Below are 20662 nucleotides of genomic sequence, written 5' to 3'. Positions count from 1 at the left end.
TAACACAATTTCGATTGTACAAAATTTCTGATAAAACTAAATGAAAGAAATGGTTCAACTTATATTGGTTCAAGTATGTAGTCTTGGTGAATACGATCAGCAAACAGCAAATTCCCACTACCTCATATGTGTATACTTCCACAGCCATTCCAGAGTTTTTGGATTGTCAAGTTTAAGGGCTTTTCAAATAAAGCCTTTAAAAATGCTTCTGTATTAGCAACAACAAGCTCATTCTTTGACTGAGTGACTGTGTGTTCAAATGAGAGCTGTCGTTTTTCGGGTCCCCTTTCTTTCACACGTTTATGTGTATTGTTACTGATGTGCTTTAACAAAGTGTCACATCTTTTAAATTAAAATATTTTACAGCAAACTTTGTACAGTAATACTGTGTCTTTCACATAAAATACTTCTCAGCTGAATTCACTTGCCCTGGTATGAACAGTATCACTAGCTTTTGGCATTTTAAAATTCCTATCCTTCGTTTGATATTTAAAGCTGGAACTACGATAAAAAAAACAGTCCAACCGCAAAACAAAACCTGCCACAATAGTGTTTTCAGACTGAGTGCTGTGTAGCTATGGTATAACCATAGTACTGTACAACTTACAAATTGGCGGAAATGTTTCATGTCATGGGTTCCCTTTCACCCAGGTGTTGAGGGAAAGTCGGAAAGCAGCTAGATACAACAAAATTGCTTAATTTTGATTACAGCTGTTGCCAATCAGTCAGGAAAGTCAGTGAAAGAAGCTTCATCTTACTTAGCCACACTAAAAAAAACATAATCGGGTTCAAAGAAACTTGAAAAATTACTTCCCATTTATCAATCCTGAAACATCTAGAATGAGACGCTTTCTCACCTGAAGAATTAGATATTAGATTTGGCCATTGTCAAAATGATTTTTTTTGCATTATAGGTCAGTGGAGAGCCGAATATTTGACGATCCGTCCGCTAATAAGAACCCCCTCTCCTCCTATCCTTTCTGTTCCTTCCTTCCCTTCCCCCACTGCTAGTGCTTCGTGCTTCCAAATTACCATACATGTCTATGGATGTCTTTAAACGAATCGAATCGCAAAGTTGACCGCACGGCGCCGTTTACGGCCGCCGCACAGTGGTTCCCAGACAATGCATTGTTGGACAAAAGTCTAGAAATGATTGAAATTACATGTTTGATTCTTTATAGAGGGTTTATTGTTGTAAGAAATTCAAGTTTATCAGTTTCGAATCCTTCAGCAGTTGATTTTAAGCATATTTTAAAAATTATGCATGTTTTAATTCAGAATAAATTATGGAAAAGTGTTACGCATGGGAAAGCATCCTTCGTAGCCCAGATCATTTGCTCGCCTGTCTGCAATATCTACTTGGAGGTAAATTTGTGAAACGGGGTTTGTGGCATTATATTTTATAAAAGAGTTCCATTGGATTTCATGATTTTTATATTTGAAATGGTCAATTTTTATCAAAAATAATAAATATTATAGCTCACTTTATATCATCATCATAAATTGATTTAACAGTTTATACAGGGCAAACATTTTCATTTTGAAAGCATTAAAATCTTTAGGTAATTATTAAAAGTATAAATTTACAAAAAAGTAATTCATATGTACAAATTAATGTTATTAATATTTTTTATTATTAGGTTAACCTTAATAATTTATTTGTCATAATCTTATTATTTATTTCATTTTGTATTTCAAACACCTCCGAATCATCTTCAGGGGGCTGTAGTATCATTACTACCTCCTTAGGTATGCTCCCAGTTTTTCTTCTAGGCGTTTCATGTCAGCTGGATACTAACGGATAGGATGATAAAGGAAGCATATGCAATAAGTTTTAATTGCATTCTTTTCGGAATATTTTTCGTGTGTCCCATTCTCTATATCGTCTACAGTCTTTGTGTCGAGCCTCAAGTAGTTCTTCAGAAAATTGTCCGATCGGGAGGGGTTCGACTTTGATAATGCACGATCCGTGAATGAGCATTTTTTTAAGGGACGCAGGTTTTGTTAGACTATATATATGGGGAGCAAAAACTATCAGGCACTGCCAAAGTATACTTTCCGAGCGATTTTACGTTTATTTCATACGGACTAGAGAGAGCCCTCAAAATAGCGGGCAGACGAAAAATCAGAATCGCATCGATTTCAGGTATGCTGGATGTTATGGATTTTCAAAAAATATGATGGGCACAGTTCCTATCATTAGACGTACCACTGCCTTGTCTTAGTTGGTTCACTAGCAAACACATTAGATAATAAAAAAGTTGGTTTTTTCTTTCCATCACAGCTTGACCAGTTCTAGTACAACTTCAGAAATAGCTCCCTGCGTTTCAGGCTCCTACTTATCACAAAACGACAAGGACTTACAAAGGCCTTAAGAAGAGCAGCTTGTCGACGATATCTTAGAGTAAGTGTATTAATATATAGAGATATTACTCTGTGGCGTCAAGCAGTGTGCTTTCAGTTTTCCAAGCACTAATAATGAAAGACTAAACACAAACAGATGCGCTCGGCACACTGGTCTACGCGAAATGTGATGGCTCTTTTTTCAAAGTATGGTACCGAATAATGATTATCTTGTTTAAACACGTCGTATTGTAGTTCAAACTTGTGAAAAGAGCGATTTTGGTTTTCATTATAACAAACTTCCCCTACAATGCACCTGAACACAGCGAGCCAATCAGAGCGCGTCTTTGAGAATTGATGACGTCTAGTCTCCAGCTCGCTGCGTCGTCGCAGAAAAACTGAACCTGTCGGATTTTCTCTGCGTCAAGGCGGCAGTACGCCGACGATTTCGAATTGGTGTTTGTTTCTGGGTATACAAGTATGCAAGATTAGCTCTATTGGGAGTGGCAAATGCTATTTATTTCATTATTTACTATTATTTTGAGGTGTTCAGCCTAGATATTTCGTATCTTTCCTAAACATAAGACAAATGTTAACCCTAAATTAGATTACAATCACTGAGGAGCATAGATTAGCGTAACACATACCCGTAAATGGTATCAAAAGCTAAATACAGCGTGAGAGGTGCTTGTTGGTGACTAAGGTCGTTTAAATTCCATTTTATATCCAATAATTGTGCCCTCATGATCTACTCAGTTAGAGCTATTTAGATAAAATGACTAGGACAATCTGTTTGAACAACAGTTATCATTAATAAATATTCCTGATAACATTCCATGTTACTCATGTTCATTGAGTGTATGTAATTAGCTATTTTTCGAATATTCCGAGTTAGGAAATAAAATTTAAAGGTCATAATAATGCATAGGCGAGGGCCATCACTATATGCATTATTATCGACTTTATGGTCGCCATATTAACTTCAAATGCTATTTATAGTTAAGAAGAACCTTTTAAGAAACGAAATTGGGTAAACATGCTGAAAACAACACATGTATTGTGCGTTTGGTTCGAAATCATAAGATGATATGCTCACAGGCCGATTTTTAGGAGCCGACGCTTTTTGCCTTGGCATTGCCTGCTCGGCATTGACGCGTGCCGGGCGCGTGAGCTTGCCCCTATGAAAAATTTGTATGAACCTGTTTCAAATGTTTATACATTCTTATACATTACCATGGCAATGTATAAAAATTTGAAACAGGTTTATACAATTTTTTCATAGGGGTGTATTTCCGCTCTTCCGCGGCCAAGTTAAATTTCTTTCCGCACATTTTTAATTCATAATATCTAATTCTTCAGGTGAGAAAGCGCCTCATTCTAAATATTTAAGGATTGATACGTGGGATTCGAAGAGAGAGCCAGTGATAAATTAAACGGCAAATTTTGGCGGAGAAATCACTATGGTGCGCGATAATACGCGGATGCGTTATGCGCGAGACTAGACGAGCCAATTGACTTTGAAATCGTAATGAGATAGAGCTACTGAACGTCGGCAGCGTTAAACAGTGAAGGCTTAGGTTTTAATTGATTATGACTCATTAGATGTGATTTTTCCGCTAATCCACCGAAAATCGCAAAATAATGCGAAATTTTGTTTTTATTTACCGATTTCGCGTTATTTCGTTTTATTTTGCGTTATTTCACGATATCGCGTCTCGCGAAATTCACGGAACTCTACTAATTGGAACAAATAACATCTCAAAATAAAGTTACAACTGCATTCCAGAATTTTTTCCCAAGAAATCACTATGATAATTACATATAAATTTTTAAATAATTGTTGTTTTAACCCTTCTACGGCCACCAGGCCGATATATATCGGCCCTCACTGGTTGTGCAAAAACTGCCATGACTTAATTGACTTTTTATTTCATGATTATAGCCTTTGTTAGATTATTCGTGTCTTTTATTTCATCACTTTCACAGACTCAAAACACGACATCAATCCAAACATCGAATCATCGAATAAACATAACAAAAACAAAAGAAGAACACAATTTGCGTGAATGCGAAACATTACTAATGCGACCAACGCACACAAATGAACCCTTGTATTTAACACCTCCCTTTGCTGGTCACATAAAACACGATTTTAAAAAAATTCAAATTAATAATCAATGTCATAGTTCACTTAAGCCCTAGCATTTGACGCCAATATTTTTTATTTTCAACTTAGAATTTACATGCATCAGAATTATGAAATCATTTTTGATCAGTTCTCTAACATGATGATATTTGATGCCTATGTGTTTGGATCTCTCCATTATCATTTTTAGACCATTTGACATCTTTTAGGGGGTGCCCAGAAAAAATCAAGCATTGATTATTTGTTTATATACCCTCACCCATGGAACGAAGAGTTATGTTTAGTCCAATGCAGAGCGCATGTTTAAGTCCATGATTTCTTCAAGCAGCAAACCTAACCTCAACCCATCGTATGCATGTGCATATGAACTTTGAAATCACAGGTTATATCCTCCTCTGACATGCAGCCATGATCGACGATGTGACAACACGTGTACGCCTTCCCTCATCAACAGAATTAAAATGCATAGTAATAATCAAGTGCTGGATCATTTGCTCTCACGCATGGGCTCCTTGAGCTTTGGCCTTGCTGAGTGGTGCAGGGGAGAATGGTGTCTCTTACCTGCAACGCTGCCTGCACCGCCACCAACCTCTGCTGCGCTGCACTCTCCTCTGCAACACTTGTTGGCCCCCTGCTCCAGTGACTATCCACCAACATTTCCTCGAGCAAACTAACTGCTCTACGCAAGTTATTCCTAAGGAAGTCATTGCGCCTCTCCGACTTGGTCAGGCGTATGCACACCTTTATAAACTTCTCTTTACTTCTTCTGCAAAAGAAAATTTTCCCAAAATAATATAAGGTGCTTTACGTCATCAATTTTCATCTCTGAAACTAATTTATATGTAAAATAATATGACTAATGTAAATGAAACCTTGAAGGAACAAGAATGTTCTTATGAAAACTATAATTATTTTATTTACAACGTCATGAATTTAATTATTTAAACAAAACTGGAAGAGTAGGCCTTGAAGAATAAAAATAATACAAGAGAGAGTGCATGATAAGGTTGCAAGAGAAAGAATTGGCACATTGATGGCACAGTTGTTGAAGTTCTCGGCAGTAGCACAGAGGGAGGGCCACAATCAATTCAATTCAATTTGGATGACAAGGTCCACCAGGAGGTGAAGTTCGCCACAGTGCACTTCACAATGGGAATCCAAAGGGATCCATCACCAGGGGTTACCACATTCAGTCGCTGCGATGGTGACAACACGCACAGCACAACATTGGAATTGATTGATTGCCAATCAATTTCAAATCATCAACATTGACAGGGGAGAACAACATCCATTTGAGAAGTTTCACAAGAGAAAAAGAGAGCATTCTTACAATACAAAGAAGAAGCAGAGCACCCATGGGGCATCATGTGATTCAAATACAGACAAATTAACTGCACTCACTGCCTCAACACATATCCTCAGAGCACACACCAAATACCTAATGAGGGCAAGAGTGCATGAGAAATGATTCACCTCTCTAGTGATTGAGAGAATACATACATGGTGAAGTATGCACTACATTCTTTCCAGTCTACATCTCGTCTAACACTGGTAACAACAAGATAGTATTTGACTTCACTGAATATATATAAAACAAAATACATTTTAAGACAAACGATTGGGTGGGGGGGTGGATTGTTTCAGGCTGAATTTGCATTTATTGAGGTCTCCACCATGACAAAGAAGAACCCAAGAATGTTTTACACAATCTGTAGAGAACAAATTTAGAGCACTGGATGGAGCCAATTGCAAGTGACAGAGTGAGATGTGAGGGAGAATTTCTAGGTCCAAGAGTAACACTCCCAATGTATGGTTAATCAGCAAGTGGGATTTCATGCAGTTGAGAGCGTGCTGGGGAAGAAGGAGAGGATGGATGCAAGGGATCTCCTGAGAGCTCATCATCACACAGTTAAGGAGGAGTCATGAAATATAAGTAAGAGCAGAATTGCCACCTCTGAGAGCTATCTGAAAAGCTAACAACCAAATCAAATGACACTAATCAAAAGATAGTCTCCTTGTGATGCAACAGAAGAACTACGATATTCACTACAATGAATGGCAATTGGAGGGGGGGTGGGTGCTGTTCACACCAAAAACTAGTTCAGTGGAAAATAGGATCATTTATCTCTGAGAATGTATTCAATGCATATTACTATAGGATGCACACTCGATATGCAATACTAGTTTTGCACTTCTTGATTTTTGGGACACAATTATTAACCTTAAGCAATGAATGTTCGCAGAGGAGGAGACCACTGGAGTGGATGCCCAGCAAAAGATACCCACCCACATGCCTAAAGCATTTTATGACCACGTCGGGATGTGTAGTACATGCCACACACACACAGGCAATCAGTGGTTTATGATGAGACACTGCAGAGCAGACGTACAATGGAAGGAACAGTCTGCACATAAATTCTATTTCCAGAGCAATGAACACGGTGGCCCAATGACAAAATGCCACTGGACACCTCTAAATCGAGGCTGTGGCACTTTCCCTCTGCCTCTCTCCATTAGTATTCCCCAGGAAGGAAAGATCTCTAATGACACACGTCAGCAGCAACGTTGCCTTCCTAAGGACGCTGAGAGTGAATTAGCCATCCCTCACAACCCCTTCCCCTCATCACACATCCCCACATTCACCTTCATGACAAAAAATTCTATTCTAACTATGTGATTCATGTCACTAATCACACGCAGGAGGAAGATCAGCAATATAAAACCCACAGCTATTAAAGAAACAGTATTTAACAGATAGTAATGCCCAATAAGAGTTATATTGGAATCAATCTTCTCGAATCTCAGAAATAGAAATAAAAAATGTCCAAAAATTCTTCGATCGAATGATGGCCTTGACTATTTTACATTGACACCAGTAGCTGAACATCTGATCGTGAAGGCAGGCCACTATTGTCATCTAAATCAAGGGGCATGAACACAGCAATCATATGCATCCGGCAGCACTAAATCTGCAACAAAGTTTCACGGGTCTGTAGATGTTTTACCAATAAAGAGCAGCACCTTGGCACTTGAATAATGAACCCTATTGAAAGATAAAATACTCAACACTTACCCTCTAAGCATGTGGAATTTTTCACACGGTGCATAACCTTGAGGTTGACTATACCTAAAAGGTGGCTCCTCTATGGTTATTCCCCAGAATAATTCACGTAAAAATAAAAAAATGGCATATAGTCACCTTGATACCACACCATTTCATTAAAGCGGCTTGGATTTCCATGAGCAGAACTAATAGCACCACTACGCAACGCACAAAAAGAGAATGTTTGCAAGGATAGATGAAATGTTGTTTCAAACAATCCCCTCTCGCCCATTACAGCAAGAAGCAGAGTCACAGCATAAAAAATACTACCGGGAATCGAACCACGGACCTTTGGCTTTCCGGGCCACTGCGCAGACCACTACGCTATCCAGGTTCTTTAATTCCCATGGCAATTATACCGAGGCTCATGGTACTGGGTGTTAATTATATATTCCCGGTCCAGGGGAATTTTTTCTCATGGCAATTCTTGTATATTTCACCGCCGTTCACGCGGCAGGGTTTGGAATATTACACATACCGCTTTGCACGGCTTTAGCGCAGGTTTGAGGCTCTCAACCGGTTGTGGCTTCTTGGAAGTCCTTTCTACCTCGCGTTGCCATCCTTGATGGACCGCGAGGGCCTAACACCTAGTACCATGAGCCTCGGTATAATTGCCATGGGAATTAAAGAACCTGGATAGCGTAGTGGTCTGCGCAGTGGCCCGGAAAGCCAAAGGTCCGTGGTTCGATTCCCGGTCCAGGGGAATTTTTTCTCATGGCAATTCTTGTATATTTCACCGCCGTTCACGCGGCAGGGTTTGGAATATTACACAATCAGGTATGTGTTTGCACCCCGAATGTTATATGATTTTTAGGCAACTTTAAAGCATCCAAAATTCTTCTGCCACTTTGAGTCTATGGAAAAGACATCACCACATGTGCCTCTATATATTTTTAGTAGTAGTGAAGAGCGTGAAATGATCACATCATTACTTCAGGAAAGGACCAGGGAGTAACACAGAGAAACATCTGATGAATCCACTTGATTGTATAGCTTTTATCACATCTGAAAACTACAAAATGTTTACGGCCACATGTCTAGTATGATAATAAGTCATTGGCGACAAGTCAAAACATCTAGACAATTGTCACAATATAGGCTACAAACAAAAGAACCAGAGAGGAATGAGCAAAAGAGATTAGGATGGTGCACACAGCACAAACGAGAATGGGAGGCACAGGAGAGTTGGGTGGAGTGCACAGCACATAATAAAGGGTAGGTGGCCCAGACCTCCTAATCTAGCCCCTTTGGGGAGTTAGGAATGGATTAAGGTGATTGTCCCCACATTGATTCCCATTGATTGCCATTTCAAAAGCAAGGGAATACAAGGAGTGGCCATTCTGCCGAGCTGATCCAATCCAATCTCAAAAGCATATTGTGCGCACAATCCTCTCGTTTCCCTCCCATGTGCGTGCACCCATAATCAATGAGCAAATCGTGTGCTCCACAATCAACGTTCAACAGCAAGCCATGTGGTCCTCAAACCACAAGGGCTTCCGTCATTTATATATATCCCCCACATCAGATGCAAAAGGAAAAGACCAAGCACACCTCATGTCATTAATAACCCAAGAAAGTCACACTCATCATTCAATGACTATTCGATTTTTGGAATGCTGAGAGAAGCATGCCATTGCGAGGTCTTTTAGCCATGACTAAGCCGTGATGAAGTGGAATGCACTGATTAAGGCCAGCAAACTCATGAGTCTGCAACTGGAGAAAATCTGCAATAAATGAGGAGCTGATAGGCAAATTTATGGCCTGCCTAATACATACAGGGGTCATCAGCAACCTACACCTCGTGAGCCGCACGCCACGTAATGGCATCTTTCAATGTCAAATTGTGCCCTTCCAGTCCCATGCGCAAAAAATAACAATCACAGAAAGACTCCCGATTATCTGGCTGCGGTTTATCCACGTTGCGGCTTATCCGTGCATGGCTTTTATACTTCTCGGATGTTTTTCACGATCTTTAGAAAAACATTGATCAGACACAGACAAACACGCAAAAGCACCCGGATATTTGCATTTTAATGCTAGGCTACACCGGGCTTATTATTTCCATTGGAATCCTCTTTGTGAAAAGGAATTCTTTTATTTACTCTTTGGCAAGGAATGTTTCAAGTTAACTTGGACGTCTGCTCTAGCATGGAGACGATGATCAGTGGTGGGAAAAAAACTCTCGATTAATTTCATAAGATTCTTCAATGGTTAACCAATCACAAATTAAGGGAAATGTTGTCTACAATCTATAAATGTATATTTCACATCGCAAATGTCCAATTATTGCCTTGACCTCGCATCCAGTTGAAAACGACCCAAAGGAACCAGAGATTTCATCGCACTCGCACATATTTATGCCGAGACTATTCAAGGCCAAACTGGAGAGGAAGGGAATATTAGAAGTGAAGGCTGTGGGAGAAGTGGAAGTAGAGATAAAGCATGAGTCATAGCCAGGCACTCGTCTGTGTGGAAAAATTGCCGAAGTCCTGATTTCGTACAACCGCTGCTGTGTCATGGGGTGATTGTGCGTCCTTTATTTTCATTGAAGCTCTTTGATCATGTTAACAAAACATCGTGGTGTGCGATCGCGGAACCGCGGCCCCGCATCAATTTTATACCGGGCAACTTGCACAACATGGCTATGCTACGTGGTGCCTGACAGTGTAGTTTCCGACGTCACACAGTGGTTTTGAACCATTCGTTCAAACCAATTTTCTACATCCATGATCTAGCAGACACGGGCGTGCGGTTATCGGAAACCAAGTACGTATTACATGGAGCAATAGGAATACGAGTAAAATCACATTATTGCCACTAAAAAGATCGGGAAGAGAAAGCTTTAAATGATTCTGGAAAGCGATAAAAAATAACACACAATGTGCGTAATTAATAATTGGTAGTTCGATTTGCCTAAATTATGAAAATTACATTTAAAGTTTGGATTATTCGTGTTTTCCAATTATTCGTGCAGCCTCTACCCATCATTAGGCCATTAGGATAACCAGGAGGATGCTGTAATTACTAAAGTGAGTGCTGTATACATACATTATTCTATTTTCAAAACTCAAAAAAAATCGCAAACAGGATAAACACCATAAGAGAAGATAAAGCATCCCTATAATAAATGCATTCCCGGTACATACTAAAATGAAAGCAATGTTGAAATGTGGCTGAGCAGCTGGTTGAATAACTTTCCTTTTTTCTCCCTTCCATCTTTCTGGCTCTTCCACCTCAAAAAGTTGTTGACCATTGCCCAAGTAGGTATGTATGTATAAACCAGTCAGTGTGTTGCTGCCTTGCAAGAACATCTCACGCAGTTCTGCTATTTATGATATGCAATCGACCTTACATGTAGTACACTCTCCTCACAAATTATGTACAAAATAACACTTGGGGAATCAAATATTCATGCAAGAAAGATTTTCAAACTAAACTAAGACAAATTGAAATTACAAAAGAAAAACACATACATAGTTCTCCATTCAGACCCATCTCTGCAAACCAAAACATTCTCCCATTCGCTAGTGCATACATCTTGTACTTGGTGATGCCAGTGCGGTGACAGACAAACCCTGCACGAATTCACTCTAAATGCAGACTTCCACAAGTATTAAACTCAAATATCAAAATATCTACATGAAGAGGGTGTTAGGACTGAGTCATCCAGCTTTGGATCTTAGGAAATGTGCTTTCCACTAACCGTCCAATTGAATAAAAACTTTCCATCACTGAGTCAATTTAAAAGAAATGTAAGCAATTTCCTTCAGGAGTAATCGTTTTGCTGGAAATAAAGTAAAAAAATATCTGGAAAGTTGTAAAACCATTTAAATGGGGGTTTAATGATTACAGTGGTCATTTCAAAACAAAAATGCAGTGCCAGTGACACTCAACTCTGAAATGTCTAATGTAGGTTTTGACTGCACCATATTAGGACAAAAATGGTCTAATAACAAAAAGGAAATTAATTGAATATCCCTTTGTAAATACAAGTTAGCATTGATAATAATTCTTCAATCCTATAGTACACATTGTCATTTCTTAGTTTTTTCCTTTTTTCAAATTGTACACCTTTGAAATAAAATAAAACTTCTTTTTATAAACAAAATGATAGACGAGATTGGAGAATAGAGAAAAGCTATACTTTTGTGCCCATATGACATGAACATGAGTTCATTAAATGACCTATTAACCCTTAGGCTGCGCGAATGTTTTGTACATATTTTTGGGATGGTCAGGGATAGTTAAGCTGCAATAGCGACCCCTACAGTGCAGTGGAAAAGTGCACTTGGGCTCAACCCAGGTAGCAATTAAAGTTTAGGGAAACTGAAGAGGGTAGTTGAGCAATGGTCTAACGTTTAAAAACATTTTTCCGCAGTCAGTGCACAAAACGTATAAAAATGTTCACGCAGTCCCAAAGGGTTAATAGACCAACAACACTTCTGACTAGAAAAATTGGATTTAGCTAAGAATCTGATTTAGAGAAAGTTAAAAGCCAAGAATTACACAACAGAGGAAATTATATAATGCTTTTTTACTTGAGTCATAGACAAACGAAGTACAAAATCATATTCCTTGATGCTGTTCACAGAGCCATGGAAAAGTAACTATATAGCACCAAGAAAAAGTATCTGCTATCAAAATTGCATAATTCCTTATGTGAAAAAACATCAGTTCACTGTATTTTCATTATACCTTTGTTAAAAATCTCTGAACTTACTCCTAACTTAGCAAAGAAAAACCACACTCCCATTTCCCTATTTAAATCCCCACTCATTTAAACTTGCCGTTCGATTCGGCACAGGTCAACAACATCAGTTGAGACAAAATTTCATTATTGAGTTTACATGACCAAAAGGAAAAAATGAAGGATGTGAGGGCAAGAATTTTCACAAAAAAATATTTTTTTCCAAATAAGGGATACCGTAACCAACATTCTTATGGATCCTCAAAGCGATGGAAAAACTCTTATTTTCCATACTGTATGAAGATTGGCCCCAGTTGGCTATGCACAATCAGGGCAGGAATGAGCAGTTTTTTTTTTCTTTAACACACAAGGAGCTAAGATTCAAATGGGAAAAATTTCCATTCAAGTGATATCCCCATACCATGAACTTTTCGTCGGCTCTGAAAGTGGCATTGTGGCAGTAGCAGTGAGTTTGTATGCATGTTGTTAATTTTCATTGAAATGTTATCTCCATCAAATGCAACATGCACAAAGAAGGGGGAGCATGAGGAGCAGATAAATGAACGAATAACTGGAATGAGCAGCTTCCATTCAACAACATTGGATCTGGTGGTTTCAAGGCTGCCCTTTGTTTTGTCACGAGCACTCTTTGGTGATTCACACAGAAAATGTGCAACAGACAGCAGACAATGCCAAGAGAGAGACAAGGGAGCGTGGCGCATTTGTGTTGTTTGAAATGCACACACCTCATCCCACTTCCCCCATGATGTGCAAACTTGCGTGGGTGGGGGCTACAACTGCATGCATGTACTAATGGTACAATCACTAAGTGCATACATCAGTCGCACCACAGGACTCATATGTCAATCTATCGGCAATCAATTCACGAAACCAGAGTCTGCCATCACACATACAATACCAAATGAGACCAAAATATTCAATGTTTGCGAATGAAATGACAAGGGCTCCTCAATCTCAGACCAGGACAATGGGGTTCGAGGAAGCAGGCACATGAATGAATCAAGGAAAGGGAATTCAAACAGAGAGACAAATAAAACACCATTGGAGGCGAGGAGCAGACATTAATGCGATCACTAAGTAATGATCTCATCCAGCTCTGAACGATCCATCCTGAATAGGGATTGCTTGCAACAATGGCATCTTTTAAGAATCATCCACCTTGTGTCTCACTTGTATTCCAAACCCAAACCTTATTTACATGATGCAAATATTGAGAACAAGAATAAATATTTTAAGAACTACATATTTTTTAAAGTATGTAGCTCCTTCATTCAGAATACATGTTTGGGCATTTGGAAAATGGAAGCCATTGGACAGGTGGATAGGAAGCCACCTCTTTCTTTCTTTCCTTATCCTTTCACCTGCAACTATTTCTCAAGTCTTAGAATATGTCTTACTCTCTTTAGCAACAATCAGAATTTCAAACGTAGCTCTTAAAACACAAAAGACAACTTTTGTTCCACTGGAATCACTTAAAGGCGAGAGTTGGGAAAGGGTGGAGTTAATCCATCCAATTGGGTAATTTTGACGTCCACTGCAGTCCTTACTTCTTCAGATAGTTTGCATGCTTACGATTAATTTCACAAATAACTGCTGCCCGCCTCCCCCATCCTATATCTGCAAAAACATTAAGCAACATTATACTATGTATCATACTCCCTGAGCATGGAATGGAAATCACATTGAGTGATCAATCAACAGAGAATTTAATGCCTTGGATTAATTTAAACTATGCACTGCTGCTGCTGGCAAACTCGGCCATACCCTCTCGCATTGTTTCCAACAAAGGCAAGTGAAACTGAGAAAATTAGTTAAAATAGTATTATGGTCCAATATTCATGCACAACATATGACGTATAGAAATCATAAGATGGCATCAACCCAAAATGCAAGTTTAATAACATAGGACTGTCATGAAAGTTCTAACTACTAGGCATATAAAAATAATCATTAATTTTGTTTACTGAGAACATTGTTCGATAAAAATTTTAGTTGCTGGACAAGAATACAATACACCAAACACATCTGTGCCAATAGAATGCATCTCATGGCAATGTCTAGGCTATCACACTATCATTTAATGATAGTTTCCCATGAAATGAGACAAAGCACCCATGAAATGCAAAGCACACACAGGTGATGCATCCGCAGAGGCACAGCAACACTCAATCCAAAATGACGAGACTTTTGTACTCATCACACTGCAACCTGAGGCTTTTCACTTTTAGAGAATCGCTCAAATAAAAGTGACTTTGGATGGACACCACATAAAATAAACAGCTACCAAGAAACTGACCACTAGAGACGTACACACAAAATGGGCACTTACACAAAAATTTTCCTCAAATATTTTACCGCTCATTTGTCGTCTTTGTCATGAATGAGCAGTAGGAGGGGGTGAGTGGGATACGGGCAGTTACCTCCATCCACAATGCAAGTGGAAGGGGTGGGGGGCTTGAGGCCCTGAGTGTCCGACATCTTAAAATCCAAGGTGAAGGAACGTGGTGTGGGAAGCACTCACCCCTGCCAGGTGTCTTTGGGGAGGAAGTTGGATATGTGTGATGAGTGTGATTTTTAGGAGGGGAGAGGCAGACAAAAATCAGTTAATAACATTCTCCTTCACCATGATCATCTGGACTTGTCTCTCCTGCCCTTTTCTTTGCTTCCCCATTGCCTCCAATGCCATTCCCTTCCTTTTGAACTGCAGAGCCACACTCATCATGCATCACAGTGCCATTTCCTTTGCGTATGATTCTTTTATTTTGCTCCCCTCATTTCTTACTGCATTCCTCACCTTATTTCTCATCTTCAAACTTACAAAGTTTAACATCTTAAACTATTCCACAGCACCCAGCCAATTAGCCTTGATTTGCCAAATGATTTTTTCAGGGTGAATTTCATCCTGGGTGAATATAAATTTGCACCTGTGCACGTGTGGCTGCGTAAAAAGTAACTTGTTTCATGCAGTACCTTTGCTTTCTACATGCAAGATTTCAGAGTTTACTTTGCTTTCCCAGGTGTTTGGTTACAAATGCTAGGCAGATTTTGAGTTCATTTTCTGGTTATCCCTCAACCCTTTCCCTCCTTTGTTTCGTCATCCTCCTTTGCTGATTTCCACCTCATCCAACAGTTTAATTCTCCTCCTTCGTCTCTCCCCCATGGGAGTGACCCCTCCCCTCAACGGTCACACTCGATGCCAACCCCTACCTCACCAATAATTCTGCAAGTTTTCTCGTGTCCTTACGTCAAAAGTACATACTGTCATTCTAGTGGATTTAACCGATGATAAAGAGTGGGATTTTGAAACCCATGCTGCTTCAATCAAGTTTTTTATGTGGAACAACAAAGTCACCATCGCCATTTACAATATGAATCGGTTCTAGGATGTCATGTCAGACAATCAATTACTTTTAATTAAGTAAATTTTTAATGAATAGAAAAATTAAATTCTGGAGTACCTTGATAACTAATTAATACACCTTCTCAGTATGAATGGGTGGTCATCCCAAGTGATGCAATCATCATTATCTGATGTTAGAGCATGGCGTGACTAAGTGTCACCCGGGAAAGTTATGTCTACATCGCATCGGCAGGGCAGTAGTTCTTGACAAGGTACAGTGCAACCTCAATATAACGACACCCCACGGTGCACCAATAAACACTCGCTATAGCGAATTGTCGCTTTACCGGAGGTGGAGCAAATAATAGCCAATATACCTGTTGCGAACAGTTATACAGGAACAGGAGTGGTGCCGCGACAACTAAATTTGTATCCGATAAACGTAAGCATAAATTCAGACGAAAGGTGATTTTTTTTGCATCACTAAATTTCCTTACTCAAACAACGACTTACAATTCAAACAATTTATAAGCTCCGCACTGACTAAAAATCATGCAAAGCATTGTTTTGTCAATCATGCCAATGCACAACCGACGAAGTCATTTTTCTATGCACTTAATTAGAGCATTTACGTAATCTTTCTATTATTTTGGTGTTTTCCTCTGAAAATTCAAAAATTAACTAATAAAACTGTATCACAGTTATTTAATGCCTAAAATGTTTCCATTGGTGTATGTTTATTGTTCCTGTACATTAAGCGGCAGTGAAAGGAAATAACGTATTGCATTTGTTTATGCAGTCGAAAACGGTGGAAGGTTGTATAACGTTCCTGCCTTGGAAGACTTTTTCTATCAGATAATGTAATATCTTCATTATCTACGGTAAAACGTTTGCTAAGCTTGAAAAATGATGTGATTAAAATTGCCGTAGTTAAAAAAGTTCCTTTTTGAGTGTTACGCTCGCGACGTATTTGAAATAATACACCCGAGTTTACCACGGCACTGCAAACGAGAGTCAGTTGTTCTCTGAGTTTTTCCAGCTGCCACCAGGGGATGCTCGGCTACCCACATGATGGAAGAGAGCGCCAGTACGACTCCGAACACTGGCGCGAATAGTTCACCCTTGTGAATCCGCTACGGAGAATAAAGTTCCGTTTCGTCTATGTTATATCACACGAGGAATACTTCTTAAGATACTTATGATCGGAGTCCTTTCTTCCACGACTTTGGGTTTACACCGCAGGCATCACCAGCAATTACGAGGGGAGATAACGCTTTGGTGCTTTGCATTAGTATAATCAACCTTCCGCACTCTTGAAATTCTCGATTCGCAGTCTATCCCTGAAATACTCCGCTTTAGGCTTAGGCGTAACCACTTTCCCAGAAGTTTCCGCAGATTAAAGTGGGCAAAACCACCCGAACAAAGCTCCTTATAACTCTCCATAGTCTGCATTCCTTGGGCGCTTTTGTTTTTTTTAATTGTGAAGAGCGAATAGGAAGATAAATTAATTTCGGCACTCTCATATTACTCCTTTATTTTTATTTTCTCGCTTAGACGTGTTTGGTATTTTTTTTGGCCATTGTGTCTGCCATCAAATGCTTTCTATTCATGCAACTCATGGACGTGCGGGTATGCTGACGACAACTTTCTGACGCCCGAGGAACAAAAGAAGATCAAGCATTCGCGAATGCTAATGCCACAATATTTTCACCAAAATGAACAACTTATTTATCAAACGACAATTTACCACATAAATTTGAGACTGAGCACTCCATTAACTTCATTTCTAACAGATCGCTAGCAATTACAGAGATTAAGGAGTCTTGATGTAAGTTTTTCCGGTGGTGAAACCCTCGCTATGGCGAGAGCCAACACCAAAAGGGCCTCGTAAAAACGAAATTTTTAACATGCTTATTATAGGGCCAACTGACGGTGCATCGGCTATCTCTCGTAATAGCGGGTGTCTCGCTATAGCCCGTACTCGCTTTAACGATGTTCCACTGTAATTAAGTTTTATAAGAGTAACTGTGAGTCCTATTGTTAACGGATACATCAGGGAGAATTTTTGATAAGGGTGGGAAACAGTTTTGGCAGGTTAAGATGAAAGCAATTGCTCATCCAAAATTTAAGTTTCAAGCTGAGATATATGCATTGGCAGATTGTGGGTGTTCCCATGATTTCGGGATTCAGGGTGCTCGACTTAATTTCCATAAAAATACAGTTGAGGACATCAAATCCGGAAAGATTGGGATTCTGGATTTCTGGTCTTCAGCACACTCTAGAAGTGACACACTTTCATTTGAGAATTTTAATGCAATAAAACCATAGCTCAGAAAATACACGTGACATGGATTTTAACATTGACACATTGAGTGTGGGTGGCATTGCATTGATGCCACGCCAGCCTATGTCCTTCAATCGCTCCCTACTCTCTCTTCTGTCTACTCTCGTCATGGTTTCCCCGCACACGCACCACATTACGCTACCTTGATATGCCTTCCGTTTTAGAAAAATAGTTTATATTATTAGAGTACTTTGTTTACCTTTATGGAGTACTTTTTAATTTGTAAGATTTTTCGGCATTGCAAAAAAATTTAAATGTGATATTTTCTTAACTCTTTTAAATATTTGTACTAAATGTTACCACATTTGAAGGTTATTATTCCCGTTTTAGTCCTATTAAAAATTTTGTAAACAATATTTAGTCATAAGCTTCCTTCCATCCCATCGACGAAAAATATATTCATATTATCACTCATTATCAATACGGTCACTATACACACGCTAAACACAGTTCAATAATCTGTTGCTGTTTTTATTATTTTTTAAACTTAATATTTACATAATGCCGTTATAACTCATATAATTCTTCCAGAATATATTGGCAACTCATTTTCTAAACGATCCTTTCAATTGGGGTTTGATTATATTGGTTACGGAAAAAGAAATAGCTTTTTTCGACTTTTTCTCATTTATTTCGTACACGTTTGTTTAAATTATTAGGTAGGAATAATTATGACCACCAATTCGTTATTCACAGGAAGTTTCTAGGAAAACTTTCATATTTTTTCATTTTGAATGAAAAATTGGAATTGGGGAAACCCTTGGGGAAAAAATTATCGAATTTCGGGGCTCAAATAAAAGATTCGTTTTACGTCACCGCAGAATGGAATGCAAGTCACTCCGTGTCGCCTGTTATCTCTATTTTTAGAAGAATTTTTGCCATTCTTATGAGAAATGCATGCAAGTATTCTGTTGTGTGCATGTCGTGGAGAAGGTCAGCTCTTCTTCCTTCTCAGTTTTGCGACACTCGCCATTAATAGAGTCTCTTCTTTCGCTTGCGTGCATTTTCACTCCTCCATAGAGATTTTATTTTTTCTATTACTACATTAGAGCCTTTTTCTATTCGACATTTCAGTATTTTACATATATTTAGCCATTTACGTGGAATATGGGAGAAACCTTTATTTTTAATTTTATTCCTATTTTCAAACCCCAAGGACCGTTTATGTATCAGCCTTTGATGAACTAGGTTTAGAATAAGTCCTCCCAATAAAACTACCTCTGGCACAATTTACTTAAGTGTATATATGGAACACTGCATTGGGTCTTCTCTACGAAGGTTTTTTTAACTTTGAGACAATTTACATATTTTACTTCGACCAAATAGAGCTATTATAATCAGAAAAAAAGTCAGCAAAATTTCTATGCGCTAAGAAACAATTATTTTTGGATTATTATACGTTGCCGTTTTATCTGGAACATACACGTTTAGATATTTCTTGTACGTCGGTTCTAAATGTTAACACTTACATCTCTTTCTGACTGCAAAAGAGCAACCTCATCAGTCTTGTATTTTGCAGGTGTTATGTATTTTATTGTAGTATATTTTATAGGTGTTAACTGGTGTTAGGCAGGGGACATGGAAACAAAGTCGTGCGAAAATTAATCGATAGATTTCTTCTCTCTGGGCACAGTTTATACAGTGACATAGCCACGATTTTGAAATGGGTGGTTTTTACCGGTGATTTCGGGGCCCTTCTGGAGGGTGCGGGGGCCATTTTACCCGTTTTTGGCGCCTCTACGGGGGTTGTAACCCAGAACCCCCCCTGCCGTGGCTACGCCACAGAGTTTATACATGGAAAATTCTAATAATTCTGTTGAAATATCTATTGAGTTACTCAAAAAAGACACTTAGTACACCACTGAAACTCTAAGGACAAACAGAGGAAATAATCCTCCTCACGTCCTAAGAAAGACTCTAAAAAGTGGCGAGTCAGCCTACCAGATGGTTTGTGATGTGCAGAAGTTCCAGGGCTGTGTTTGAACCCTTTCTTCAAAGAATTTCACAGTTATTAGTTATTTTTTGCAGCATTAACACAAAAGAAAATGTCAAAAAGATAAAATAACTTTCATATGTTCGCATGCAAATCTAAGTTACTTGTAAATTCAAAAATTTAGAAATGTTAAAATTAAAATTCGAAAACTTTTATTTACCCAAAATTTGATGCATGGATAGTGGATGACATCTGCAGAAATATTTATCTTATTTTAAAATTCAATAGATTATTCGATTCCTCCAACATTTCAGAAATTATTTCAAGCTTCTTAGTTGCTACGTAAAAATATGTTGTCCATCGTTCCTAATGTGTGTGTCACCGGTTGCATAACTATCCGGAGCATTTATCACACGGGTGCGGATGGCATCACTGTGATGCCATTAACAAATTGTTAAATAAATAGTCAAATGAATATACAAATCCATTTTTTATTAAAATTGTTTTCATATTTTCGAAAAACAAAGTGAATGCAGTGAAAAAAAATTCTCCACCAATGTGAAACAACTCTGAGAAAATGTTACTCAATGAAAGGGTTAATTAGCATAAACCTTCTAGCAGTATTTCACTTTAATATATTGGTCTAGCTACAAGTATGAAACGGTTAATTAGCATAAACCTTCTAGCAGTATTTCACTCTAATATATTGGTCTAGCTACAAGTATGAAAGGGTTAATTAGCATAA

General features: G+C 38.6%; 1 protein-coding gene across 4 annotated transcripts in view; it reads right to left on the bottom strand.

Moving 5' to 3' along the window:
- The window catches only part of LOC124162446 (centrosomal protein of 89 kDa), an 83622-nt gene that overhangs the window by 25036 nt on the left and 37924 nt on the right, over positions 1-20662 (bottom strand). For 3 of the 4 annotated variants that reach the window (XR_006865564.1, XR_006865565.1, XM_046538984.1), the window contains exon 6: positions 5051-5255. Coding sequence is in view for 2 of the 4 variants with exons in the window: in XM_046538984.1 (XP_046394940.1) it covers positions 5051-5255 (205 nt within the window). In the remaining 2 variants the exon portion in view is untranslated. Of the gene's footprint in view, positions 1-5050; positions 5256-8282; positions 13918-20662 lie in introns of those variants that run through there. The other variant, XM_046538985.1, reaches the window with a different exon arrangement.

The sequence above is a fragment of the Ischnura elegans genome, chromosome 7 (genome assembly GCF_921293095.1).
Source record: "Ischnura elegans chromosome 7, ioIscEleg1.1, whole genome shotgun sequence".
NCBI classification, from domain to species: Eukaryota; Metazoa; Arthropoda; class Insecta; order Odonata; family Coenagrionidae; genus Ischnura; species Ischnura elegans.
Note: the sequence above shows the minus strand (reverse complement) of the source record. Positions and strands in the feature narration are given on the sequence as shown.